Genomic DNA, 27,548 nt, shown 5'->3' with positions numbered 1-27,548 from the left:
CGCCACCGCTCCACACCAAACAAACCTCCTCATTCGGCAGAGGCTTTTCTCTCATTCATGCTTTTGGAAGGCAGAAAACTTGAATAATAATTTTTCCCCTAATAAAGCATGCACGCTTTTTTAATGTAATGGAAGTTCTGGTAAGAGTAACACACTACTGTATTTGATGGTACCGTCTTATGTGACTTATGTTAGTATACTAAAGAATGCCTGTCATTTTGTACTAGAGAAAAGAAGAATTTTTTTTTTCTCCTGAATATGACCTGGTTCTTCCAGGATAGCCTGGATTAGGATTCTTAGAATCCCCATTCAGACATTCCTGGCGTCTCTGCTCATTCACTGAGCAGGTTCCTACTAAGCATCTCTCTGCCCCAGGCACATGCTAGGTCCTAAGGGAGGTATAAGGATGAGCAAGACTGAGAAATTTCAAGCCCTGAAGGATTGTGGGGAAAGAGACGGGGAACAGACAAGAAGTGTGCATGTGTAGTGAAGTCACTTGGGACAGGAAGTGGGAATTATGGGTGGTTGTCCGGACCCTGACTCCAGCTTGCCATGGTGACCCAAAGCAAGTTCCACTCCACCCTTAATGTCGTATGCCAGATGAAGGCTTGGACCAGATGAATACAAAGCTCGTTCCAGGGGCAGAATGCTGTAATCCTTATGAACCAGGACTTATGACTGTGCAAATTCTCAGAATGGTACAAATTCCACAATCCCAAACCCTCACCCACACCAGCTGTACCTCAACTGCATTCTTAATCAGCCTTGTGGGGCGATTTCTGTATTTCCTGCATGAACTGTTTCTGCTTTGCTTGCTAATTTTTCTCTTTCTCTTCTTTCTCTCTTTCTCTTCCTCTCTCTGCTTCCTTTGCCTGCACCTCCTGACCCTTCTTTGATCTTCACCCCGGTGGCAGAAACCGAAATGGATGAGGAGAACGAACTCGGGTCAGAGCAAGAGACAGAGTGAAGGACGGGACCCCACAGAGTGCAGACATCCAGGAATGGACCACTCACGAGACCCTGGGGCCCCAGAGCTCCTGCACCCCTCCCCACCCCACCAACACTCCATTTCCAATTCCTGTGCGGATTAGTGTGGATGCTGAACAAGACAACACAGTCAAGCAGTTGAAACTGCTGTGTAAAGAACAGTTTTCCCCCTGGAGGGCTCACCCGTCATTCAGTCAGTACACTAGAAAATAATGAAAGGAGAAGGAGGAATTTTTGTTTTTTTAAGCACCTCCAAGTGAACAGTACTCTTTTCAAAGGACAAATGACTTTGGTCCTAGAGACACAAGATTTCATATACAACCACATGGTCCTTGGCTGACCAGGTCAAAGTGGGCCCTGGTTCCTAATCCACTCCACACTTGAAGCTGAAATGGGCCAGAAGGCCTGTGACTTGATGACTTTACTATTTTTATCTGTTGCTCCTTTCTAACAACCATGAGTAGGTGAAACTAACACTAAGTCCTAGAGCGTAGGTTTTGTAGGTAATCTAGACAAAGCCTCATCCACGAAAGTTTCTATTCCATGTGGACCTAACACAGGCCCGAAGGTGCATTATCTGAAGTTCTGTCCTCTGGGCTAGGGCTTACAAATCTCGCATTTCTGAAAACTCCCTGATTAAAGGTTTCAAAAGATAGGTATCACCTTCAAAAGACACAGTCCTCAGCCTCCGAGCCATGGGACATCACTGGTCACATGATAAAGGGCTCTGTGGCGGGAATCTCTGCTTCAGCCTGAACAAAACCAGAACAGACGCATCAGAGAAGCCATGCTTTATACTGGAACTGCTCAGTCTGTATGCTGACTAAGTGGGTTCTTGACGCAGACAGAGCCTCGCAAGGGTGGACAAGGGCAGGTACCTAGTTTTTGGTGTCAGCCTAGGGCAGGGATGCCCCTGAGAGCAAAGAGGAGGTGGGCAGCAGAGATGAGCATCAGCTCAATCTGTATGTGTAAGCCCCCAAAGTGTGACAGATACTGTACTCAGTGAGACAGAGGGAATCCTAACTGAGGCAGAAGATTTGATATGGGCCACCATAATGGCAATGCCGAGTAGCGTAAGATAAAATGCACCAGAGAGATGAACAGAGGCCTCTGTAAGGAAAAATGAGGAGGCAGCCCTAACCAGTTAGAAGACTAAGAAAAGACTTTCAAGAAGAAGCAGTGTTTGATCAAGGCCTCAAGGTGGCCAGAGCATGGACCCCAGGGGTTCCCGTGTAGGGAATGTAGGCGAGAGAGTAGCACAATTAGGGGTCTGTGATGCTGGAACACAGGGGCACCGAGGGTGGGGACCAAGAGGCGCTGGGGTAGGGGGCCATCCCCGAGGCCAGAGGGCAGGGGGAGCCCATGGTGTGTCATTCTCCAGGAAGTCCCAGATTGTGGCAGAGCACACTCAGGACAGTGGCTCAAGAAAGATGTGTCTGTGAAGGAAAATAAATGGCAGCCAGAGGTGACAGCAGAGGCAGAATGTGGACTGGTGCATCCCATCCCAGAGAATGATGAGAAAGGGAGGCCAAGGGAAGGGAAAAAAGAAGGGCCTTGTGATTCTGGGGTGTGGAAGTGGCCAGAGGGAGTGTTAGAGAGAGGATGAGACGCTTCCTAAGGCAAAGAAGTAAGACCAGCTGAGGAAGCGGGTTCTGGTTTAACATCTTTGATTGTGCTGGGCTCAAGGCCCTGAGGAAAAGGAAGTCGTCTCTAGGCCCCAGAGAGACATGGCCATTCATCTGCCATGGTAGACTTGGGGGTACAAGCATACCACCCCACTCACCACACCCAAGCTGAAGCAACCCTCTATCTTATACTGCATCTCACCTCTATCTTGCTATAGGGCCAGCGAAGTTACTTCTCTGAAGTGATAGGAAAGCAGGCCCTCTATTCAGGAAATCTCTTCACACCCTTGCCAGCCAAGTAACAGGGTCTCAGTAGCCTGACCAGCTAGCCGTGTCCAAGGCCAACACTTCAACTGCTCCCTCTGGAACTAGGTATTAGGTCCAGAGAATACTTTAGGCAAAATGAACTGCTAGAACAAAGTTAAGAGAGACAAGAGTAATACCAAGATCCAGGCACCACTCATTGGCATTTCCTAAAAAAAAAAAAAAAAAAAAAAAAAAAGAAGAAGAAGAAGAAAAATCTGCTTTGAGACTCAGCAGGAAAATACATTTAAAACTGTGTTATGGTTTTAAATAATATATATATTACTGCCTCTTGTGATCCCAGTGCTAACCCTCACTCACACAGACTGGAAGAGTGTCTCCACTTTTGGGTGATCAAAATGAAAGGGAACAATTTGTCCAAGGGGATTAGAGGTCAAGACAAAACATTAGCCAGTTCTCTTGGCTTTTGCCTTCCTTGTGGATAGGAGACACCTGATTTCACTCTCAGCCTTCACCCCTCTCCGCCAGAGTGGAGGGCTTTGGAGTCATCTCTGCTTTAGATCAGGTAACTCTTTGTTCAGTCAAAATGTTGAATTTAGAGTTCTAAACTTTAAAACTACAATTTCTGGGTAGCATCTTAAGGGAAAATTGCCTTCTCTGTTTCCCAAGGAGGGGGGAAACTGGAAATTCTTTTTTTTTTTTTTTTTTTTTGAATGCTGTCCTCTGAAATTACCAGGAGGTTAAGAGCTAATGTCCATCATTTCCCCATTAATATTGATTTTAAGCCATTTTAAGTACAACACAGATCCTTAAGAACTGTCAGTTGGTTTTCTTAAGAGAACACTGGGTTTAAAGTCAGAACTAGTTTTCTGTTTGTCACACTCACTGTGTGACCTTAGGCCAGTCGAGTCTCCTCTCTGGGCTCATCTGCAAAGTCAAGATGATACTCTGGATTGTTTGCCTTGGGGTCCCTTAGCAGCTACAAAGTTCTATGATTCTTCTGTGACTCTTCAACTCTGGCATAGGCTATTAGACCTGAAGATTTCCTTAGAAATGAGAACCACCCCCTAAAAGAAGGCTTTGAAGGGGCCCTGACAAATTGGGGCCTCAGCCTGTGACTTGGCTTCTGGGAGACTCATGCCAGGCTCTGGGCTGGCGATGCCCCTAAGACCACCTCTGAGGAGCAGGGTCCTATAGCCAGACCCAACATCCAGCCCCCAGCAATTGGACAACATAAGCAGGTGAAGGATGAAAACTGAGTTTACTCCAGAACCCCGTCCTGCCTTCTATGACCAAGCAAGATGCCTACGGAAAGCCGGAAGAGTGGGGCCGTGTACTCATGCAGGAGCTACTTTCTTTCTGATTTTGGGTTTTGTATGCCAAGCACCAATGTGAGCACGTTAACAGCTCTTACTCAGCACGTGGTCTTCAGGAAGAACCGAAGCTGCTTCTGTTTATGTCAGCCAGAGATTTTTCCCCTGAGCAGGAGTCTTCGTGTTTGGGCAGGAGAGACTAAGAGGATTGCACAATAGAACTAAAAGTCAAGAAAAGGGCTATGTGGGAGAAAGTCTGGGCCCTGCTTAGATCCCAGTAGTCCTGCCCCTGCCCTGGAGTTTACAGGCCAGGTGAGTTGGCCACACGGTGTTGCCACAGTGGATGGGAGAGACCCCCAAAAGCAGTGCCACCCATGGCTGCACAGGCCCTGCACCATTCTCATAGACTATAACATTGCTCTCCACACCTGTGTGCAGTGTACAACCTGCACGTCTATATAAGTCAGCTGCACAATATGACCTCAAGAAGAGCAAAGGCTAATTGAGGGGTGTCACTCTCTTCTCTCAGTTGCAGACTGTGGAGCCCCAGCAGAGCTGAAACATGGGCTGATTACCTTCTCCACCAGGAACAACCTTACCACATATAAATCTGAGATCCAATACTCCTGCCAGCAGCCCTACTATCAGATGCTCCGCAATATCACAGGTGAGCCCTCCATGCTAAACCAGCCCCCTTCCGCCTCTCACCATTGGGGTCTCAGGGCTAGACTGGGGGCTGCAGCACCAGAACACAGGCTGGAGTTTGGGGAGAATTGGGAGGAGAAACATTTGAGGGCATGTCTCACCTCTCCCTGCCATAGGCTGGTGTCCCAGGGGTTAGGGCACAGGGCACCCCAGCACCCTCACATGCACACCCAGAGCCCCTGACAAAGAAGGAACCCTCAGGGAGATGGCAAAGACCTGCAGTTCTGCCTCTGCCACAGACTGGTGCTAAGAAAATTCTTCCAATTTCTCTAAGCTTCCAAGTCCTCACTTTCCAAAAGGGGAACAGCAGTACAATTCACAGAGCTAATGTAAGACTCAGACAAGATGGTGGACGCCAGTGTGGTTTCTTAAAGAGATTATTAAGTGGGGAAAAGAGGAAAGGCAAGTAAGCCACAGAGAACCAGGGCGGGGTGCGGGGGGGGGGGGGGGGGGGGGTTGGGGGGTGGGCGTGGCAGGTTCCTTAGGGGAAGGAAGTGCCCGCTAGTGGGTGGGGCCAGGCGGGTGTGGGAGGGGTGGGGGGGGTGCCAACAGTCAGGCATCCCATTGTGCAGAGCTTCAGCCTCCCTGCTGAAGAGTGTGCTGTTTGTTTTTGAGGGCAATGCGGAGCAGTTGGGGATTCTGAGCAGAAGAGAAAGCCTATATTCCCATTTTAGAAAGATCCTTCATGTTGCAGGGAGGACTGGCTTAAAGAGAATGGCTTCAGAGAGACCATTTGGAAGACTTACAATTGTCCACAATAGAAGAACTAAGAACCCAGATCTATTTTCCATGTACTACAAATCAACCCTTTCTCCCTCTTCTCTTGTCTTTTTTCACTCTCCCAGGTATATACACCTGTTCTGCCCAAGGAGTCTGGATGAATGAAGTACTGGGGAGAAGCCAGCCCACATGCCTGCCAGGTACCTGAGTCTCAAGTCCTCTCTCTCCAGGTCTCCCATCCACAGTGCTTTGGCTGTTGATGGAGTGGGGATGGGGACCATGATGCTTTGGCTTTTTGTTAAAAGATACCTCAGAGAGCCAAAGATAGAGAAGCCCAACCTCACACCTTTGCAAACCAACCAGCCTCTATATTCAGCCTGTGCTATTACACCAAAAGCCTTCCTGTCTCTTTTCTCTGTAGTTCTGCTCCCTTCCCACCAGGCTTTCCCTGCAAAGGTTTGTGTGTGCACCTCCTGTGCACCAGGGAAATCAGGGAAGTGGGCACCCTGTCCTCAAGCACTAACTGTGCTGTAGAGATTAGCAACATAAGAAAATAATTATAGGACAGAGAAAGAAGTTCTTCCAAAGAGCAACCTGTTCAAGTCTTACTGAGTCTTATGACCTCATGGTTCACCCACTGACCCCACTTTAAAATAAAAAAAGGATTTTGTGATAATAGAAAGTATCACCATGCATAGAGATTTGGGGGACATTTTGTAGACATTTGCTTTAGCATTAAAAGTATGGGTGATTTGTATTGCAATCATAGTGCACACTTATATTCAAATCAACTTACTAGAAAATTATAGCCTCAAATGCACACTGTGGGGTGAAACAAATAATCTGCACCCAAAAAATAAATAAATAAATAACAGTCATGGCACAGAACTTTATATTTGTAATATAAGCAAGAATAGCAGAATTGATTTAATTAATCAAACAGAACTAATTGAAAGACACAACCCAGACAGCACTGGGGATCGATGCTAATCCCATCTGCATGTTTGCTGAACAGCAGGAGCTTCCCAGTATAGTTAAACGTCGGGTGACATTTGTATTTTATGAATAAGAGCATTGGGAAAACCAGGTGTATTATCTGAATGGTACATTTTAGTAACTCTCAATATCCACTCAGTAAGCTTCTAGATATCAGATTTAGATGTTAAAATGTAAAGACTATGGAGTTGTCTACCATTATCCTTAAGAACCAAAGAAAATGTTAGCATTCCATGTTGGCCATTGCAGTTGCTACGAGATTCTAGAGAAGGAAGAATTCATTCCATGTGGTAGTCTGGGAGTGGAGGGGTGAGAACTAGTTAGGAAGACTTCATTTGGGAGGGCTTTATGATGAAGAAGTGGAGGAAAGGTCAACCCACCCATTCTGTGCTGATCCCCATCATCTCATTTAGGCTTAGCCCAGAGCACACCCAAGGGAACAGTTGATGAACACTCAGAGAGGATGGAGAATGGTGAAGCTCTGGCAAACTGGAAAAATCTAATTCCCATTTTGTTAAAATATCATGTGGGCCGAAGGAAAAAGCACTTCAGGCAGATTCCATCCCGGGCAGCCATGCTGCAACCTCTTGAAGGGAAAGAGTCATTGAGCTGGGAGTCAGGGGCTTGGGTCCTAGTCCTGGTGCTGTCATTTTCTTATTGTGATCTTTGGTAAGTAATCTCACCTCTCTGAGACTAGGATTCCATATCTCAGAAGTGAGGGAGCAGGATAAGGCGATCCATGACATTCTATCATCCTTAATGATCATCATCCTCTATATTTACATAAAACATCTTGAAGACAGGGAGTCATGAAATTCTTTTAATACCTGGTGTTGGGAAGAACCATGGTTCACCATGGGACCATGAGAGAGATTTCTAAATTCTTCCCTCTTAAAACATCAACATTGAACACAGAAACAAGCCAGAAAGGAAAAAGCCATTTTATCTGGCATCATTATATCCACTTTTCCAAGGAATCTTATTAAGCAAATATTATTTGTTCTTCATTTGACATGCGAGAAAACTGAGGATCAGTGAGGGGCAATGACTTGTCCAAGGCTACCCACGGAGTTAGGGGCAGAGCTAGAAGGTGAAGCCAAGACTTTGATATCAACACAAGCAATGCTGAGCCATTCTTGACTCTGATTGTGTTTCATGATATCCTCATGGACCCAGGATTCTAAAATAACACAGTTTTGTTTTAAGGGCCCTCCCTCAGTACCTCCAGGGCTCCAGAGCCCCACTTTAGTTTTTCAAGAAGATTCCTTTATTCCAGGAAAGACTGGATGGAGAATGGTAGCAGCCAAAAGAATGGTCTCATTTCAGTGAGCTCTCACAAGGCTTGTTGCATCATTCAAACTCTTGAAAGTACAAAAGCATATCAAGAAGAAAAACAGACTTTAGTGGAGAAAATGATTCAAGAGTTACAAGAAACGGGATCTTCTTCTGGCTCTGTCACTAATGACTTTGAGTATGCCACTTGCCTTCTCTGAACCTCGATTTCTACATCTGTAAATTAGTGGTTCTCCAAGCTTCTGCAGCTCTGACACTGGAGAAAGGCACTGCTCAGTGCTGGCTTTGTTGTAAGCAAGGACTCAGCCACAGTCCTGGCCTTCACCAGTTGAGGGTCTTTCAGCACTAAATGAGCTATTGTGTAGGGCCGATCACAGATCGCCTTGAGATGTCACCTCATAGGCTGTGGCTTGTAGCCAAGAGCCTGGCCTTCCACTCTGAAAGATGAGGCAACACAAAGTTAGCAAAGGTCAGCTCATATCTGGCCTGGTGTGAATGACAGGGTGCCTAAGGATCATGGAAGAAGCCTTTGGCTTCAGGAGAAGAATATCTGAAAAGCATTAGGTTGCTGAAAGCCTGACATCCCAAAGTTCCCAAGAAAATTCAAATGTTCCTTGGCCTTTGAAGGATCGTTGAAAGTATCCAGGACCAAAGAGTGTAGCCTGGCCATTTGCAAGCAGGAAGAAGCCAACACTCATGCCAGGCTTACCTCTCAGGCCTAATAACCCTGCTGGGAAGGCTCATGTGAGCTTGTTCTTAGCCAGCGGAGGAGTGGTGCTGAAGACCCCCTGTTCATGGGCCAAAGGCATTTGGCTGCAGGAGGCTGGTGGTGCATGTGCATGCTCGGGGTACAACTCAGTGGAACGAAGTTTGATCAGACCTTTCTTCTTCCCCTGAAGGTACTACAGGGTTCCTGGGTGCAATGATGGAGGCCCAGAGTAGGGCCTATGCATCATTGCTTGTAGATTATGCCACCTTTCCCTAACCCTGGGTACGCTGGGCACGCATTCACAGCTTGAGTCCTTTAGGCTGAAGAAGAAAAAGTTGCAGAGCCCATGACCATGATTTTTATGTGTAATAAGGCACTGTGGGATATAGGACAAGACATTGTCCTATATAGAGATGGGACAAGATATAGCCCTCTGCTAATGTCCCTGTTAACTTCATAGCCATGTGACCTTGGGCTAATTATTTAACATCTAAAGAGTTTTACTCGCCTATAAAATGGGGGTGACCAGGGAACATGAAATAAAAATTGAGGGAATTTGGAATTGGAAAGAGCCACAGAGCTCATACTGACCAACTTCCTTATTTAGCAGATCAAAAATTTAAGTCCAGACAGACGAATCTACTTATCTAAGGTTGCACAGGACATAAGAAAGAAAAGCCAGGTCAAGGCCCTAGGTATCTTGGCTCCCAGTCCAGTGTTTGCTGTGACCTGCCAGACAGCCTTTTAGTTTCCTTCGCACTCTCAAAGCCCATGACCTATGGTTTCCAGAAGTTTTCTAAGTATCCATACAGCATGGGCCACTTCTGGAATTTGAGATCATCCAGGCCAAAGCAAACTTAGCTGGAAATGGTTCAGGATGGTGGAGGCCTGTGCATACAGTTGTCTGATCCATAGATGGCACTGGCTACAGAAGGGCCAGTCCATACACAGGCCAACTAGAAAGACTTAGGTCAAAGGTCACACCCATGCAGAGATCCCCGGGGCCACCATGGCCCTGTGATGTAGAATAGGGTCCCATTGTGGCATAATCTACAGTGGATGAGATGTGAATTTCTTCTAGTGGCTCTTTGCACATGGCTGATCTGACCAGTCTCTGTCTCTTGTCCCCATTTCCTCCTTCTCTTTACAGTGTGTGGTCAGCCCTCCCGCTCTCTGCCAAACCTGGTCAAGAGAATCATCGGGGGCAGGAATGCTGAGCCTGGCCTCTTTCCATGGCAGGCCCTGATAGTGGTGGAGGACACCTCGAGGGTGCCAAACGACAAGTGGTTTGGGAGTGGGGCCCTGCTCTCTGAGTCCTGGATCCTCACGGCAGCCCACGTGCTGCGCTCCCAGCGAAGGGACAACACAGTGATACCGGTCTCCAAGGAGCATGTCACCGTCTTCTTGGGCCTGCATGATGTGCGGGACAAATCAGGGGCTGTCAACAGCTCTGCGGCCCAAGTGGTGCTCCACCCAGACTTCAATATCCAGAACTACAACCACGACATAGCTCTGGTGCAGCTGCAGGAACCTGTGCCCCTGGGACCCCATGTCATGCCCATCTGCCTGCCAAGTCCTGAGCCTGAAGGCCCAGAACCCCACATGCTGGGCTTGGTAGCGGGCTGGGGTATCTCCAATCCTAATGTGACAGTGGATGAGATCATCAGCAGTGGCACGCGGACCTTGTCAGATGTCCTACAGTACGTCAAGTTACCCGTGGTGCCATATGCGGAGTGCAAAACCAGCTATGAGTCGCGGTCGGGGAACTATAGTGTCACAGAGAACATGTTCTGTGCTGGCTACTATGAGGGTGGCAAGGACACGTGCCTTGGAGACAGTGGTGGGGCCTTTGTCATTCTGGATGACTTGAGCCAGCGCTGGGTGGCCCAAGGCCTGGTGTCCTGGGGGGGCCCCGAAGAATGTGGCAGCAAGCAGGTCTATGGGGTCTACACAAAGGTCTCCAACTATGTGGACTGGGTGTGGGAGCAGATGGGTTCCCCACAAGGTCTGGGGGAGCTACAGGTGGAACGGTGAGCTGACTGACATCCTCAGGGCCTGCCTGCCTGCACCCAGCCCAAGAGAGGCTGTACACGCACTTTCGATGGCACACTCCAAGTTACTCAGCAGACCAAATGGAATGGAACACGCTGTCCCCATCTTCCCAAGACAGCACCTGGGGTTCTGAAAAGGCTTCACATAAGATGCCTGGGTCCATGGCCCTGAGCAAGCCCATTCCCCTCGTAGGCCTCACTCTCCCGGCAGCACAATGAGGGAGCTAGCCCTCTGGCCAATCCCAGCACTCCTCTCTAGGGGGGCTTGACCCAGTGGCCTTATGCACTCCTACTCACCTACCAAACATTCCGGTCCCACTGTTGGCGTGCCTGAGCTCAGACTTGACTATTAGAAAATCTTACCTTATGTTGAGTTGAATGCTGAGTCCATATATTTTCCTAAATCAGCCCTCAGCACAGACAAGTCTAGGCCCTTCTAGGGGAAAAGTGCTCGGGCTTCAGGAGATAGGGATGAGACCTCCAAGGCCCTGTCTCCTAGTGTGATGTCTTGGAGTACTTTTGTTCCTTGGATTTTTCTCCCCAAAGCTTCTTATAGTCCAAGCCTTATCCCTGTGTTCTCTATTAAAGGAACTCTCTCTATTAAAGGACAAAGAGAAAGCTGGAAAAGTTTGTGGTGACTAGGGGCAAGAGACTATCAGTGGGAGGTTCCCCATCTCTGATAACTTCCTATCGCCAATTCTGAACACATCATTTAGACTCATAAGTCACTCTCCAATACCAGCTGACAACACAGGTGTCTACACCTGCCACTCCAGACAAGCATGAAGCAAACTTCCAGCTCTGATGTGTATCATCTGAAAAGGCCACCTGAGCCCCAGCCCCAGGCACAGAGACTCAACTGGATTGTCTAAATAAAGAGAAAACAAACAACATGCCCCGCTGTGCTTCTGGGCAGGAAAATGGAAAAAAGAGTGAGCTCAGGACATTAGGAGTAACCTGATCCCACCAGACTGCCCAGTGTGCCTGCAGTCTGAACTCTTCAGAGAACCCACCTGGCATTGACGTTCAGAAAGATCCACTCCTTGGGTTTCCAGGAGCCAGACAAGGGAAGACGAGACTTGCCCATGAAAGGACAGCCAAGAGTGCTGAGTTCTAGCCTCAGCTCTGCCCCTAACTGGCTGTCTAACCTCTCACAAATCACTTTCCCTTTGTGGGCCTCAGTTTCCCCATCTGTAAAAGGAAGACATTAGATCCCCGTCAGGGTCCTTCTAACTCTAGCTTTCAGTCTTCTGATTGCCAGCAGCCTCTCCTCTGAGCCTCACAAGGTCGATTGTGTTCCTCCTTTCCAGAATTTGCTCTTCTGGGTATTCTCCATCAGAGAGAGGCAGCCAGAGAAGTCCTGAGAGGGATTCCAAGAGAACAATTGTGAAGTGTCCATTTTTCCAATTGGTTCATGAAAGCACACTCCTATGTCTATGAACAGTACATGTAGAGGGTGCTATATTTTGTATATTTTATATCACAAGCTTCTCTGCACTCTGTTTCTCCTATCAGGGGTCTGAAGTGGAAATAAACTCTCTGTGGATAACCAACAGCCTTCATTCCGGGGTTTGATGGTTGTTTGTTTTTTTTAATTTAATTTTATTTTTTCAGTGTTCCAAGATTCATTGTTTATGCACCACACCCAGTGTTCCATGCAATACATGCCCTCCTTAATACCCACCACCAGGCTCACCCATCCCCCCACCTCCTCCCCTCCAAAACCCTCAGTTTGCTTCTCAGAGTCCACAGTCTCTCATGGCTTGTCTCCCCCTCCAATTTCCCCCAACTCCCTTCTCCTCTCCATCCCCCTGTGTCCTCCGTGTTATTCCTTATGCTCCGCAAATAAGCAAAACCATATGATAATTGACTCTCTCTGCTTGACTTATTTCACTAATTATAATCTCTTCCAGACCCATCCATGTTGATACAAAAGTTGAGTATTCATCCTTTCTGATGGAGGCATAATATGCCATTGTATATGTGAATAATATCTTGTTTATCCATTCATCTGTTGAAGGGCATCTTGGCTCTTTCCACAGTTTGGTGATTGTAGCCATTGCTGCTATGAACACTGGGGTACATATGGCCCTTCTTTTTACTACATCTGTATCTTTGGGGTAAATACCCAGTAGTGTAATTGCAGGGTCATAGAGTAGATCAATTTTTAATTTCTTAAAGAATCTCCACATTGTTTTCCAAAGTGGCTGCACCAACTTGCATTCCCACCAACAGTGTAAGAGGGTTCCTTTTTCTCTACATCCTCTCCAACACTTGTTGTTTCCTGTCTTGCTGTCTTGTTAATTTTGGCCATTCCAACTGGTGTAAGGTGGTATCTCAATGTGGTTTTGATTTGAATTTTGATTTGAATGGCCAATGATGATGAACATTTTTTCATGTGTCTGTTAGCCATTTGTATTGATGATTGTTAATGCTTGTTTATTTGGCTTTTTGAAGAGAGACTAGCCCCTCGTTAAGCTCCTATCCCTCTCATTACAGAAAAGGTACAACTTTAGTCATCTGGACATCATCAAAGAAGGGGTGATGAGGAATGGGGTCAGTTTTGGAATGTGTCCCTCTAAGCTATACATGCCTTCACTCAAGTGCCTGCTGTTTAAGCCCTTGACTTCAAAGAGCCCAAACTAGCATTCAAGACAGGGTCCCATGCATGTAAATCTCATAAGGGTGAAAGCCATCAAGTGTCATAAGAGGACTAGAGATTGCAGCTCTCTAGGCACTTAAAGGTGGGGGAGCATCACTGAAGGGGATCTGGAGAGCTTTGTGGAGATGCTGCAAAGAATGCAGGAGACAGTAGAGAAGGGCCAGAGTGGATGAAGATCAAGCAGGGAAACCTGCATGAGTAGAGCAGGAGCAGTGGGGAATCAGGGAGAGTGGAAGGCGTCTTAAAAGCCATACTATGTTTGAGCTCTGTCCTGTAACCAGTGATTCTCCTAGTGGGAGTATATCAGAATCAGCTGGAGTGCTTGTTAGAAGTTGCAGGGTCTCATCTGCAGGGAACTCTGAATAGGCAGACCTGAGGGTAGGCATCACAGGGAAGTGGTGGAAAGCACTCTGGAAAGAGGCAGTGAAAACCCACCAGACCAAGGCTAAGCTGGTGCAGATGTGGGTGCGGGAGTTTAAAACATCCAAGTAGTGTGTTCAGTAGGGCTTGGTGTATAGGAATCCTATGAAATGGTGCAGATGTGAGGATGGGGGGGCAGGTGCACAGCAACCTGTTAGTGAGGCTTCTCCATGGATGCACTCATGGTTTGCCTTTGTTTCGGGTTTGTATCGTAATGAAAACATCATGTTTTTTACGCTGTTAACTAGAAGAATCCTAAATTGTGCTTGACATTTTACATGTAGCTGGTCTTAAGGATTATCTGTCTTGGGTGCTACTGTCTTTCAGATTTTCCCTTTCTTCTAGATATTTATGTTGTGGCATATTTGAAACACTGAGGTACCATGGGTTACATGGAAAGCACTCTGTGACATAGTGTGGAGGAAACAGATTACTCGTTGCTTCTTCTGATGATGTTTTACCAGCTTAGGGACTGACTGAACATGGGGGCTGAAGGAAATGGAGGCAACCAAGACGTGGTCTATGTGGGTGTTAACAAGCATCTGGAATGTCAGAGGGGAGAAGGTCATGAGCAACCCAGCTGGAGATGTAAGGAAGGAATAGCAAGAAAGGAACCACTCAGAGGACATAGCAGGTCAGAGATATGAATCTGAAGTCCATCAGGCTATAGGATAGGCAGTAGGGTGGGACAGGAGGAGACTGGTATTAACTACCGCAAGTGTGCAGAAGAGCAGGCCAAGTTCTGATCAAGGGGACCCCAGAATGGAAGGCATGGAGAAAAGAGAAACCTCAAGAAAGAGACCAAAAAGTGGTCAGAAACACAGGAAGAGAAGTGCTTCAGAAGCCAAGAAGGGAGCATGTGGAGGGTTAAAGTAGTTGAGAGTGCCAATGCCACAGGACATTCTAGAGGACAGGCAGGACATTCCCAATGGACGAAGATCCAGCCTCTACTGTCAACACTGAAAGGATTCAGGAAGCAGGCCCTCTGTGTTTAAAGTCTCCAGCTCTCCCTCTTTCTTCTCCTCTTCCCCTTCCTCCTCCTTCCCCTCCTCCTCCCCCTCTGCCTCCTTCTTTCTTCTCCTCCCCCTCCTTCTTTCTTCCCCCCCTCCTCCTCACCCTCTTCCTTCTCTTCCCCCTCCTCCTCTGTCTTTCTTCTCCCTCTCCTCCTCCCTTTTCTCCTCCTCTCCTTCCTTCTCCTTCTTTCTTCTTTCTCTCTTTCTCCTCCCACGCTCCCTCCTCCCCCCACCCCCACGGTGTCCAGACTTCTGCTAGGTTTATCTCTCTCCCAAGGCAGGAAACTATCCTTACATCTTCCTTTCTCTGTGACTTAGAGTAAAAACCGTATGATGATATGCTTAGTCCTCTGGGTTTTGGCTCCTTGAAACCTACAAATCTTTTACCACAATCCCTGACTCTTCAAATGAAAATTTGCACTTCCAACTTTGGTTTCTGCTTTGCTCCTTCAAAACTCAAAGTTGTAGCCAGCCTCACCTAAAACAATGGGTGCTCTACCTTTAATGATAGGGAGACAGAGGGCAAGGGGAATCCTGGAAATGAGGACTACATGAGAGGGAATTTCAAACGGTATCTTCCTACACATGTAAAGAGCACTGTTGAAGTCCCATGTATGGGCCCAGAGCCATTCTACCTCCATCTATGATTGTGGATCTATTAAATGTCCAGTTAAATGTCTTTATTCCCAAGAGTGTGCAGAGCCTGGCACTTTCTTCTTCCAAATCCACGTCCAAAGGAGAGGGAAGGATGTAGAGACTGAGTGTCAACTCCTCTTTCTGGAAGCTTGGCTATGGAAAGGAGGAGAGGGAGAGACTCTGGAACAAATGAGAAGCCAGGAAATCAGAAGTATGGTTTTAGGGTAAGAAGACTCGGCCATGCTTTGGAGGCATAGGCAAAGGAGAGATTCAAGATGCCAGAGGGGTGAGAATCCCCCAAGCCAGGTCCCCAGTAGTGTGGAAGTGAGGAGATCCAAAGTCCAGAATTACTTTTGAAGAGAAAAAAAGTTTACAGAGGGGACAGATGGAGAAAGAATGCTTGGGGGAGTTCCCACCCAGTGAATTCTGAGATTCTGCTGGGAATGGGGACAGGACATTAGCTGGGGTAGTGGCCAAGGACATGTAGAATGAAACTACTGGGAGATGCTGAAGATGCATCCCAGCCCTATCAGGAGCTTGGTGACAGCTACAAAGAAGGCAGATGGTTACCTGGATCAGGCTCAGGGAATGAGTGCTCTGGGAAGTCACATAGGTAAAATTTAGTGGTGCTGGCCAGGGTAGGAAAGGCTCAGAATTCAGAAGACCTAGAATGAGTCTTGCCACTAACTCACAGAGTAACTTTTGACAAGTTAATTCCCTTCTTAGGGCCTCAGTTTTCTTAGCTCTGCAATGAGAGGAATGGACTAGATGGTCTCGGAGGGCTGTTTAGCCATAAGATGTTGCGTATCTATGTCTGTAAATCCGAGTCAGTGGAAACAATATGGAGCAGGAAGACTCTTGGAGGGGTCTTCAACCCCCAAGGCCCTGAGGAAGGGCTTCTTTGGGAAGAGATCCCTGTGGGTAGAACATGAAAATTCTTTATTAGTCAGGACTCTTTCATTCATGAGAAGGAAATCCAATGCAAACAGCTTACAGGAAGGAAGGTGGGAGGGAGGGAGAGAAAGAGAGAGAGAATTATAGGCTCACAAAGCTAAAATGTCCATATCACAAGGCATCAGTTATGGTTAGATCAAGGAATGCAAATATCAGGATACAATCTCCCTCTTGCTTTACTCTTCATCTTCTAGACCCATTTTTTTTTCATTAGTAGCATCATTCTTAGAAGACTCTCAATGAAGTAATCATAGGCAAATCTTGGCTTATAGACAGCAGCCTAACAACCTCAACAGGAAGGGCCTTCTCTTTTTTAATATGGTTAGCAAAATTCCCAAGGCAGACTTTCATTGGGCTGGCCGGAGTTACAGTCCCATCTCTGAGCAATCGTCCCCAAAGCATGAGACGATTTAATTCATCAGGTCAGTCACCTTCCTACCTCTAGAATCAGAGGTAAGATCATTTCAACTCAGGACATATGGACTAAGAATGGAAGGAGAATGGACCCCAGAGGAAAACTGGGGCACTGTTACTTACAAGAGCAATGAATTCTAGGAAAACAAAAATAACATATGTTCCTAAGAGAGGGTGATGAGGGATGCCTCGGTGGCTCAGTCGGTTAAGCGTCTGTAGTTAAGTGTCTGCCTTCAGCTCAGGTCATGTCCCCAGAGTCCTGCGATTGAGTCCCACATCAGGCTCCTTGCTCAAATACATAAAAACAGAGGGTGTTGAGCTGGTAGCTCTGGCAAAGAGTAAGATGAAGCCCAGAGTGTGATCTGTCCCTCCTTCCTTTGGCTGCAGTGTGTGGGGTCCCCAAGTTCTCCCGGAAGCTGATAGCCAGGATCTTCAATGGACGCCCAGCCCAGAAAGGCACCACCCCCTGGATTGCCATGCTGTCATACCCAAATGAGCAACCCTTCTGTGGCGGCTCCCTTCTAGGTAAGAAGACGTGGGAAGTGTGGGCAACCCAGGATTAGGGGGCAGGGTGAAAGTGAAAGAACCTCTTCCTGGAGACTGACCAATATTTCTGGATTAGGAATCACTAGTCCACACTAGTAGTGAGACCCAGAAAGACAGTGTTGTGGAAAGAGCCCTTAAGTGGAGCTAGGAGATATGTATTCCTATTCTAGCTTGCTTCTTCAGTCAACAAACACCTATGAAGTCCTGGTGAGTCTCAGGCACTGGGAAGGACTAAGTCAAGGAGTCAGACCCTCAAACACTGATTACAATGCACCCAGATGAAGCTCAAAGGCAAGTTGTGCCATGGCTCTGGGACTAGGGAGAACCAGGAAATTCACCCTGGAGAAGCCAGGGAAGGGAGATTTACAAAGGCCCTGAAGGCCATACTTAGGGATTTAGATCTATCCTGAAGGCTGCTACAGATTTATAAGGATGTTCTCTCCAGGGGCAATACGGATTGAAAGGAGAGTAAATCCTAAAGCCAGGATTTCAGTGAGGTGGCTGTGGCAATCGTGGAGAGAGAAGTCATTAGCCTCAGAGTAAGAACAGGAGACAAGAAATGGCAATAAGACAGATTCAAAAGCATTAGGAAATAGGATCATCAGGATTTTGCTATGGAGCGAATATGGGTAGGAGTGGGAGCAAGGGTAGGAAAGAGATGGCTGTTGGCTCTTCCTGCCATAGTTCGGTCCTGACGATAAAAGGTCCATTCCAATTCTGACATAGGAAAAACTGATAGCAACCTAGAGCCCCTGGCCAGTTCCTGGTCTGATCTCACCACAGTGGAAGAAGGCCCAGATGGATCCACATCTACCTAGACAGCCCCCAGACTCAGGGTCACCTTTGACTCACTTACCTCCCCAACAGTGGAGTCAGGTGAGGACAGCTCCACCATAGATCAGTGTTTCCTCCAACTTTAATGTGAATAGGAATTACCTGCGGGTCTTATTAAAATCCCCAGATTTTACTACTGAATGTAGATTCTATTTCAATAGATCTGAGGTCCACCTGAGAGTCTGCATCTCTAAGAAGTTCCCAGATGAGGCTGGTGCTGTTGGTCCAAGGGCCACAAGGCCTGAGTTTGGCCAGTAAGCCCAGGGTCTTCTGTGGACTCACCTTGGGGTGTCTGGTGCTCACCAAGCCCATGGGTTTAAGGCAGCCCTAAAACCCAGTTTAAGATGTTCAGTCTTGGCCTCTTGATTAGAATAGGCAGATGAAATCACAGATTTAACTCCTCATCTTCAGATTAGGGTTATACGAGTGTCTGACTTGCGGCTCTGAAACCCAATGGAAAAGAGTTCTGAAGTGGTCTGAAGCAATGGTGGGGGCGGGGCAGGACGGGGCAGTGCACAGTATATGCATATACAATTCTGTTCTCAGGCACCAGCTGGGTCGTGACTGCAGCTCATTGCCTCCACCAGTCACTCGATCCAGATTACCTAGTTCTACAAGACTCAGACCTGCTCAGACCTTCTGACTTCAAAATCATCATGGGTGAGTGAGGGACAGGCTGACTCCTGAAGCCAACAGTGGTTCTGGGCATAAGGTGTGTCCACTCACTTACTTATCAGGCAGGACACCTGGAGTGAAGAATGAGTTAGAATTGGAGTCCAGGGACCCGAGTCCAAGCCCAAGGCGATGATTTTCAGGTGGCAAGACCACGAGCAAGTCACCAAAGTCGAGGCCTCCATTTTTATAATAGTGAAGTAAAGAGGCCAGTTTAGATCATTCTAAAGACGCTTTAGGCCTCTAGGAATCCATGGTTTCTAGGAAGTCATAACCCAGACAATCCAAGCTTAACTTCTCTTTCTTAGCTGATTCAGTTTGGTTCAGCACGTATTTGCCTACAGACACTATTCCAGGATGTAAGAACATAATATAATTAAGACCTAGTCCCTACCCTCAAGGAACTTACAACGTAATAAAGGAATAAAATATGAGCACAGAGAACTCTAGTATAAGATAGGAAGCAGTGAGTCCTATAGGAGAGGAAGAGAGAAGTCGCCATGGGAATTCACAAGAAAAAGACTTGTAACTGACGAATCTAACTGGAGAATCAGGGAGGCTTCCCGGAGGAGGGAACACATGACCCAAGCACTGAGGTTGATGATATGGTTTGAACATGTGTCAGTAAGCATCAGAATGAGTGTTCTAAGGCAATGGGATCAGCTCAAGAAGACAGAAGTGGGAGCCCATGTGAATACTTGGGGAAGGGCAGGTAGGCTGGGATGCCTGGGAATGAGGGGCAGCAAAAGGGTTAAGGCTGAAAACAGTCCGATGGTACAAGAGGGGACTGAGAACATGCATCGTGTGCCTTCTCTTGCTCAGGCAAGCACTGGAGGCACCAGTCAGATGAGAACGAGCAGCATCTCGGGGTCAAACGCATCTTCCTCCATCCCCTGTACAACCCCAGCACATTCGAGAATGACGTGGCTTTGGTGGAACTGCTGGAGAGCCCAGTGCTGAGCGACTTTGTGATGCCCATCTGTCTGCCAGAGGGCCCCCCCGAGGAAGGTACTCCGCCCCACCCCGACCCCACCCCTGCAGAGCAGCAGTTGCCTCCGCAGGCAGGTCCCCAGCATGGTGAGGCTCTGCAGGATCCCTCGGCAGCCTCCCCTTGAACAGCTAAGTCAGAAGTAGATCCAAGGCAGCACGTAGCACACAGGCAGGCTTGATCAGTTCTCGAAGGACTGGATCGTCAGGGTCCAGAAGAGAAAACCGAAACCAGACAAGTCATTGCAAGAGGGAGAATTTAATCCAAGGCATTGGAGGACTAGGGTGGTAAGGGGGATGCTATCATAATGCAGGTAGTACCCACAGGAAAAAACCACCCTCCTCAGGCTGCAGAACAAAGGGGAGAGGATGGAGTCCCAGAATCTAGAAGTTTGGAAAAGGGACTCAGAAGCCCGTGGCGAGGCCCAGTGCTGATGTACTGGGGGAATATGGGGGACCAGGTTCCGGGGCTAGGGCAGTGCAGAGAGGAACCACAAGCCTTCCAGGAAGCGCCCCCTATTTGGGGGGTCACCTCCCTCTTTGACAAAGCAGAATTGTCACTCCAGAGTCTCATCTGCAGCATCCACCTAGCAGAGTAAAGAGTAAGTCTGGAGCTGAGGGACGATAGCTTGATCACCTCTACAGGTTCAAACGCTGTCCTGGCAGTTCCCAATCGGGTAACCTCGAGGAGGGGTCCGAACCTCAAGCCCCTTACCCCTGTGCTGAGGATAACACCCCATAGGGTGGCTGTGATACTGAAGTGAAATAATACACTCAAACATATCGGCTTCCTCTTCATCTTGTTCTAAATTCAGTGCTGCTGTGTCATAGCCAAGCGACAAAAACCGGCTGAATAGAACTGAGCCAACAAGAAAGGCACAGGTATGAGTCTGATTTATCCAATGCCATGTGCCTACCATGTACCAGTGGCTCTACTTTCATTAATGTATTTACTACTTATAAAAACCTTGTGGGGAGTAGGGAGTGTAGTCCCATTTTCCAGATGAGAAGACTGAGTCCTAGCACTGTGAAGTGACTTACCCAAGACACAGCTTGGAAAAAGCATAGCTGGGGCTAGAAGCCAGGTCGTCCCACATAACGCCCCCCCCCCTACTGCTCTACTCCTTTTCAAATGAAGAAATGATTGTTCTGTCAGTGCTCAACGCTTTTCCACCTGTCCCAACATCTGTCAACTTCACAGACTTCTAGGACATCAGAGTTGGGAGAGGTTTCAGAAAATCCCAAGACCAGCCTCTTCCTTTTTTTATGTTTTATGGATGCGGAAGCTGGGGCTCAGCAGGGGAGGGGAGGGTGGGGGCTTGCCAAAGGCAGCACAGCACAATGTGGACTAGGCTGAACTCTTACATTGCTCACAAGCATTGATTGAGCACCTACTACATGCTAGTGCTACAGTAGGCATGGGGATACAGCTGTGAACAGATAGCTGAGATGACAGCCTCTGTGGAGCCTAGGTTCTGTGCTGGCTGGGAATGGGAAGGAATGAACAACCAATCAACCAGCTAATGACTCCTAGAAATCAAAGTCCAAACCTTTGTTTCAGGTAAGCTCCAGCCCAGCAGTCCTCCTCCCCAGCACATTCCCTTTCTCTGATGGGACAAATTCAGCCCTTCCTTCACAGGCAGAGAATGATGGGGCTGTAAGAGGCAGCTGTCTGAAAGCCCCACAGACAGCCACTCCTCTCTCACCATGTCTTCTTTCCTCCAGGGGACGTGGTCATCGTCAGTGGCTGGGGAAAGCAGTTCTTGCAAAGGTTCCCAGAGACCCTGATGGAGGTGAAGTTCAATTTATGTCCTATAGAGAGTGATGTCTCTGCCCCTCATTGGACCCTCCTGCTCCTTGTTGCCCCTCAGGGATTCAGAGTCTTGGGCAAGGGGTGGGTGAGAGAGAGACACCAGGGGCCCAGACTCACCTCCAAAGTTCACCGGGATTTTGAATCCTGACAACCTTGGTCTGTCTGTTCTACATAGGGCTCTAATCTCTAAATATTGTTCAATGTTTCTGTAGCATATTAAAGCTCAGGTAATGGAAATTCTTCCAGAAAACAGCAGGCTTAGACACCCCAAAAGATGACCTCTCGGTATACCATAAGGATTCACATACCGGAGTAACCAAGAATGAGCTAAAGATTGGCCTCTTGAGAGGGGCAGTCCTTGAATAATGAACTTGATGGCTGCATTTAGAAGTTCACATTTATATCATTTCATAAAAGAATAGTGCCCTGGAAGAGAGAGCTCTGGCTCCAAGTACTGGCTTCTACCAACTTGCTGGGTGATCCGAAACAAGTCATTTGCCTCTCTAGATCATTGCATAGTATCTCAAGCTGCAAAGTTAGGGGCAATGCTAGATGTTCCCCCAAGACCTGCCTGATTCTGACATGACTGGGTTTTATAACTGCCACAGCTAATTTCTGCATCCTTCAACATAGGATATTGTAACATAGTTTAAATTTTCGGATTTGCAACAACCGCTCATCCCTTCTTTCATTAATTCCCAGGCATTTACTTGATGCCTCCCATGTACCAGACATTGTGCTAGCTGCTAGGAATGCTGAGGGGGTGGAGGAGTGGGAGAGAACACATCCGGTCCCCAGCTTCCTTATGCTGATAGTCAAGTGAGAGGGACAAAAAGTAGTCATCGACATGATAAATGTGATGAGGAAGGAGTGTGGGAAGCTCCAGCATGTATAACGGGAAATCCAACCTCACCTTTGGGGTCCATAAGTGCTTCCCAAAGGAAGTAACTCTTGAACAATGCTTGAACGGTGAGTAGAGGTGAGTCAGGCACTTGGTGGTTCGCTGAGGATATGGGCTCATGACCACCCTGCCCTGACATTCTCTCTCCACCTCTCTGGGAAGGCTGTAGTCCAGGAGAGACCTAAATGGCGAGGGTCAACAGGAGCTATAATCTTGGGGCATGTGAACCACGCTGTTCTCGGTTTGGGTAAATGAGACTCATGTGTTTCCTCATGTTGTCACAGACTTCTGCTCCAATATCTACCCCAAAGCCCCAAAGGCAATACTAATCACAGTACTTTACTTTTATGTATCAGTTTATTGCTTCAGGTAAAAAAATATATATATCATACTGTAGTGGGGGAGAAAGTACGTAAATACCTGCTGTAAGGTGAGCGGCAGTAACCCCCATGCTACTGAACATTTATACAGTGCTTGTAGTTTACAAAGCATTTGCTCATTCATCTCCTCTGTACCATTCCATGTGATGAATATGTCAAATATGGTGACTTCCATTCTTCAGATGAGGAAGCCGTCTCAGAGGTCTCAAAGGCCAGGATTGCACTCTGTGTCTCAGGTTCCACATCCAATAATTATAGGGGTGGGGGGAAAGTAGATTGACCATAGGTTTTGTATACATTTTCATATTCGGAATAATTAATGCGCTAGGCAAATATTATTTCCATTCTACAAATGAGAAAACCGAGTCCCAGAGAGGGCAAAAGACCTGCTCAAGGTCGCACAGGAAGTGTGTCTCATGACTGAGACAGTAGCAGAACATGGATCTCCTGACTCTTTAGTGTTCCTTTACTTGCAGCAGAGGGTAGTTTCTGGGACCAGGTCTAACGTAGACCCAGGCTCATTCTGGAAGGGGACAGAGAGGAGCCAGTTCTAGGTGTGTCAGAGCAGGAGGGACTCCTCAGCCAAGGGGTAGGAACCAACCCTGGCCTTCTGTTCCAGATCGAAATCCCGATCGTGGACCACCGTACATGTCAGGAGGCCTATGCCCCTCTGAAGAAGAAAGTGACCAGGGACATGATCTGTGCTGGGGAGAAGGAAGGTAAGTCAAGAGAAGGTGTACAACAGGGCACCACCAGCCATGGAAGAGGGGTGACTGTTTGGAGGAGTCCTAGGACAGGAAGGAGTATGGTCAAAAGAGGAAGAAATCCACTGGGGGATTCCACTGTGTCAGAGAAAGGAGCGCCAAAAAATTCCCGCGCCATTCTCTTCTCCAAGCCCAAGTTTTCCCCTAGGAAAGAAGAGTCCCGAACCAGCCCTCACTTTTTGAAATCTCTGAGCTCTGAAGGGGCGGGACAGAACCGCTCTCAGCCCAGGTTTGAGTCACATGGTCTATTGCGCCCCCTTGCGTCCCATTTTCTGAACTACAAGTCAGATGTAGGGAAAAGGAGGCTCCTTTGGATATGGGACTAGGTAGGGGAGACCTTTAACCTGCATTTCCTTTTCATCTAGGGGGAAAGGACGCCTGTGCAGGTGACTCTGGAGGCCCCATGGTGACTCTGGATAAGGAGAGAGGACAGTGGTATCTGATGGGAACAGTGTCCTGGGGCGACGACTGTGGAAAGAAGGACCGCTACGGAGTATATTCCTACATCTACCACAATAAGGACTGGATCCAGAGAGTCACCAGGATGATGAATTGAATTCCGTTCCTCATCCCTGACACCACCTGTCCATGGTCAGTCAGCAGCACAGGATAATTCTCTGATACAGGATGCCCCTCCCCCTCACCACCCCCCCTCAGCCCACCCTTTAGGGGCTCCTAAAGGGGGCATCTCAGCCTGCTTTCCACACTTTCTAAAGGCTGAGTAGCTGAGTGATCAGAACACAAGACTGAATCCAGACACTATCGCTCACCAGCTTTGCATCTCTGGGCAGGTGACTTTACCTCTGAATCCGTTTTTTCTTCGATATTATGGAAATGGCATACCTTACCTACCTCATAAGTGTCTGGTGAGGATAAAATTAATTAATAATTACATAGCACTTAGCACAGTGCAGACATAACCTAAGTGCTCAGTAAACATGACTTAGCAAGAGGTCATTGTGCTTACCAGGCAGATGAAGCTCTCTTACAAATCCCACTGGCTTTTTAGGGCTGATCAGTATGCACCTTTCCCCTCAACCTTGACCAACTCCTTCATCTGCCCGCAAATGTTTCTTTGCTACTATGCACTTTTCTCAGTCCCGATCCCTGCCCCCCATAAAAAGGCAAAAGAGACAAGATTCTTAGTCCTAGAGCATGTCCAATAGCCATGCATTTATGAATGTGAGCTGGACACCATGCCATGAGAGTGCCTGAGAGAAGCAGGATGGGGATGAGGGAGCGACCAAGAGCAGTGGACTGGGAAATCAGATGCCAGGTTCTAGAACTAGCTCTGCCCCCAGCTCTTGTGTGACTCTATGGAAGCCCCTTTTCCTCGTCTGAAAGGACATTCCCAGCTTTGACAGCCTAGGATCTAATGAAGACATTTTTCCTTGATAAGATGACTTAAAGCCGAAATAACGAAAGGCAAAAATTAACTTACGGTTCAATAGGGTTTTGATGCAGACCCAATACTGCATCTGCTATAATGCCCTCCCCACCCCCACCCCATCTGCCATGTGCCCGTTCCCAAGAACATAGCCCAGCAAAGTGCTAGTCATGGGAACCTCCTTATTCCTAGGCACAATATCTGTTCATTCCCTTCCTGGGAACCTGAGCTGCACAAGTTCAGCCCTGCTGCACTAGATGCAGGCCCCTGCACTCTTCCTCCTTATGTCCACAACAGACCCCAAGAAGCCATTCCACTCGTTCCTCACCTCTGTCCCTCACCATGCATGCCCTGGCCTTGCAAGGTTATAAGTGTTTACCAGGCAGAATGTCTCTCCCCTCCAAGAGCCACCTCCTCTCTCAGGAAGCTTCCAGAGACCTCATCCCTTCCAGAACTCTGAGATTTAAGCCCTTCAAGGAATCAAAAGCTCCAAGTTCCTGTCTTCTGTTCTATCAAAATTGATCTTCATGGGCGATTTCAATTCTTAGCGGCACTGCAGTTGGTGGAGTCATTCAGGATCTCTTGCTGGAAGAAGATAATGAGGGGTGAGAACTTCATGGACACTAAGCCCTAGGCTGAATGCTCAGGGACAGCAATTCACAAACTGCTTCTGGTTCCACGAGCAAGTCATTCTTACTCTTGGTGCCCTGCTGTCTGCACTGTAGAGGGAAGATGACAATGGGTACCCAACTTCATCAGATACATGTCAAGCAAGATTGAGCTTTGTCTCAGACACCAAAGAATTGCAATGCAAAGTTTTAGAGTTGTTCTAAGACATTCCAAAACCCCATACTGTCCCATTTCACAGCACTGCCTGGGTGGCTCCATGGACTAGGCTGTGCTGACTGCTATGGAGAACACCAAAGTGTAGGAGCTCCTACAGGAAAGACTGACACATGTGCAGGTGATTACCATGAAAAGAATGAGCCCTGCTAAATGCTATCCTTGGGAGCAGCGTGGCAGCAAAAGAATGGCCACTCTGGTATGGAGGCATTGAGACAGGGGACTTCAGGAAGGCATCCGAGAGGGGATGATGTTAGCTCTGACCCTTGAGACCATTTCCACAGGCAAGAGAGAGGGAGGCCTTCCAGGTGGAAGGAGCACACGAGTAAACATCCACTCCGGCTTTCCTGAGATTACACTAGCTTCTCTCACAAAAATGACATTTACTGGGCCATTGTTCTGATTCTGGGGTCAGAACCAACGTCTGAAATAGCCTTTCTCCTAAAGGTCAGGCAACTGTGGGACTTGAATAGCCTGAAGATTTATATACAAATCCAGACTTCTGGTTGGACCCAGGTCCTTTTGTTATTTCCCCCATCTACAATTTTATCCTTATTCGAGGAAATGTCTAAATGGGCTGTGGAGCTTCAGCTTACCTTTGATCAGGAAGCATTTATTAGCTACATCAGCCCCTGCACTGCTGTGAAGGTTCAAGAAACCCAAACTTCTCACAGAGCCATAGAAGCAGAGGCTTGGAATGTCTATTAGGACCATCTTCTCTAGAGATGGGAAACTCCTTACCTCCAAATGCAGCCATTCCAACTTGAAAATGTGCTGCCTCTTAGACAGCAAAAATCCACCTCCCTAAAATATAGCTTGTGTATCAAGCTGAGATTCCGTCCATGAATGCTGTTGGTAGCACTAATGATCATGCCAATTTCATTAGCAACGGAAGCTCTTGTTCTTATGAGTAACTACACATGTGTTCAAATAAACATCTGCATTGAGCCAAAGCATTCTGTTTGGCTTCTATATTTTTCATGCACTGATGATTCTGGTAAGTTGTGTTTTCACTTATCAACAATTCTCTGCATCTGATTAGTATCACTGTACCATGAAGAGAGATGAGGGGAAGATTGTACTGTCAATACTGTAGCATGTCAGGTTTGGGGGGTCAGTTCTGATTAAATACCTTGTCCTGTTGTTCCTATCAATTACCAAATATACCAGGATGCTAATCTTTCAGCATCCAAATTCCATTTCTCCTCCACACCCAGAATAGAAAACAAAACAAATCAAAACAAAATGGGTTTTTGTTTTTTTTTTTTGGATCATATGTTTAATTGTTTGGTTCAAAAATATGGTACTATGTCTATGGTGTCCTGTTCTGGAGTGTAGTATGTACTTTTCTTTTACTATGAATTAATCTTGTCCCCTGATGGTAGGAATCAAAGAATCACCACCACCAAGTGGCACTTCAAGCAAAGGTAGGTAAGATCAGGGAAGGGAAATCTATACCAATCATGTGACAGAGATGATAGCCAATCTAGGTCTAGAACAGGCCTTGAAATCAAGAGACTTAGGTTCTAGTGCAGAGTAGGTTGACCCTGTTGTTCACTTACTTTCTCTGTCTATTAGCTCGCAGGAAAATCTTTGCCCTACCTCTGTCTGAGATTTGTAGAAACAGATGAATTAGCAGACAACAAAGAACTTTGGAAA

General features: G+C 47.3%; 1 protein-coding gene across 3 annotated transcripts in view; it reads left to right on the top strand.

The window, feature by feature from the left end:
* MASP1 (mannan binding lectin serine peptidase 1) overlaps positions 1-26,837 on the top strand; it is a 65,274-nt gene extending 38,437 nt beyond the window's left edge. Inside the window, exons 9-16 of one of the 3 annotated variants that reach the window (XM_032875613.1) lie at positions 4,719-4,856; positions 5,740-5,814; positions 17,150-17,287; positions 18,689-18,802; positions 19,637-19,822; positions 21,527-21,594; positions 23,515-23,614; positions 24,025-26,837. In XM_032875613.1, the coding sequence (XP_032731504.1) occupies positions 4,719-4,856; positions 5,740-5,814; positions 17,150-17,287; positions 18,689-18,802; positions 19,637-19,822; positions 21,527-21,594; positions 23,515-23,614; positions 24,025-24,215 (1,010 nt within the window). In that variant the 3' untranslated portion in view covers positions 24,216-26,837. Of the gene's footprint in view, positions 1-914; positions 1,097-4,718; positions 4,857-5,739; positions 5,815-9,762; positions 11,560-17,149; positions 17,288-18,688; positions 18,803-19,636; positions 19,823-21,526; positions 21,595-23,514; positions 23,615-24,024 lie in introns of those variants that run through there. The other 2 variants (XM_032875612.1, XM_032875614.1) reach the window with 2 other exon arrangements.
* The last annotated feature ends 711 nt before the right edge of the window (positions 26,838-27,548 follow it).

This window comes from Lontra canadensis, unplaced genomic scaffold (genome assembly GCF_010015895.1).
Source record: "Lontra canadensis isolate GAN:19392208 unplaced genomic scaffold, GSC_riverotter_1.0 scaffold56, whole genome shotgun sequence".
In the NCBI taxonomy this organism is placed as follows: domain Eukaryota; kingdom Metazoa; phylum Chordata; class Mammalia; order Carnivora; family Mustelidae; genus Lontra; species Lontra canadensis.
This window is presented reverse-complemented; position numbering and strand designations above follow the sequence as displayed.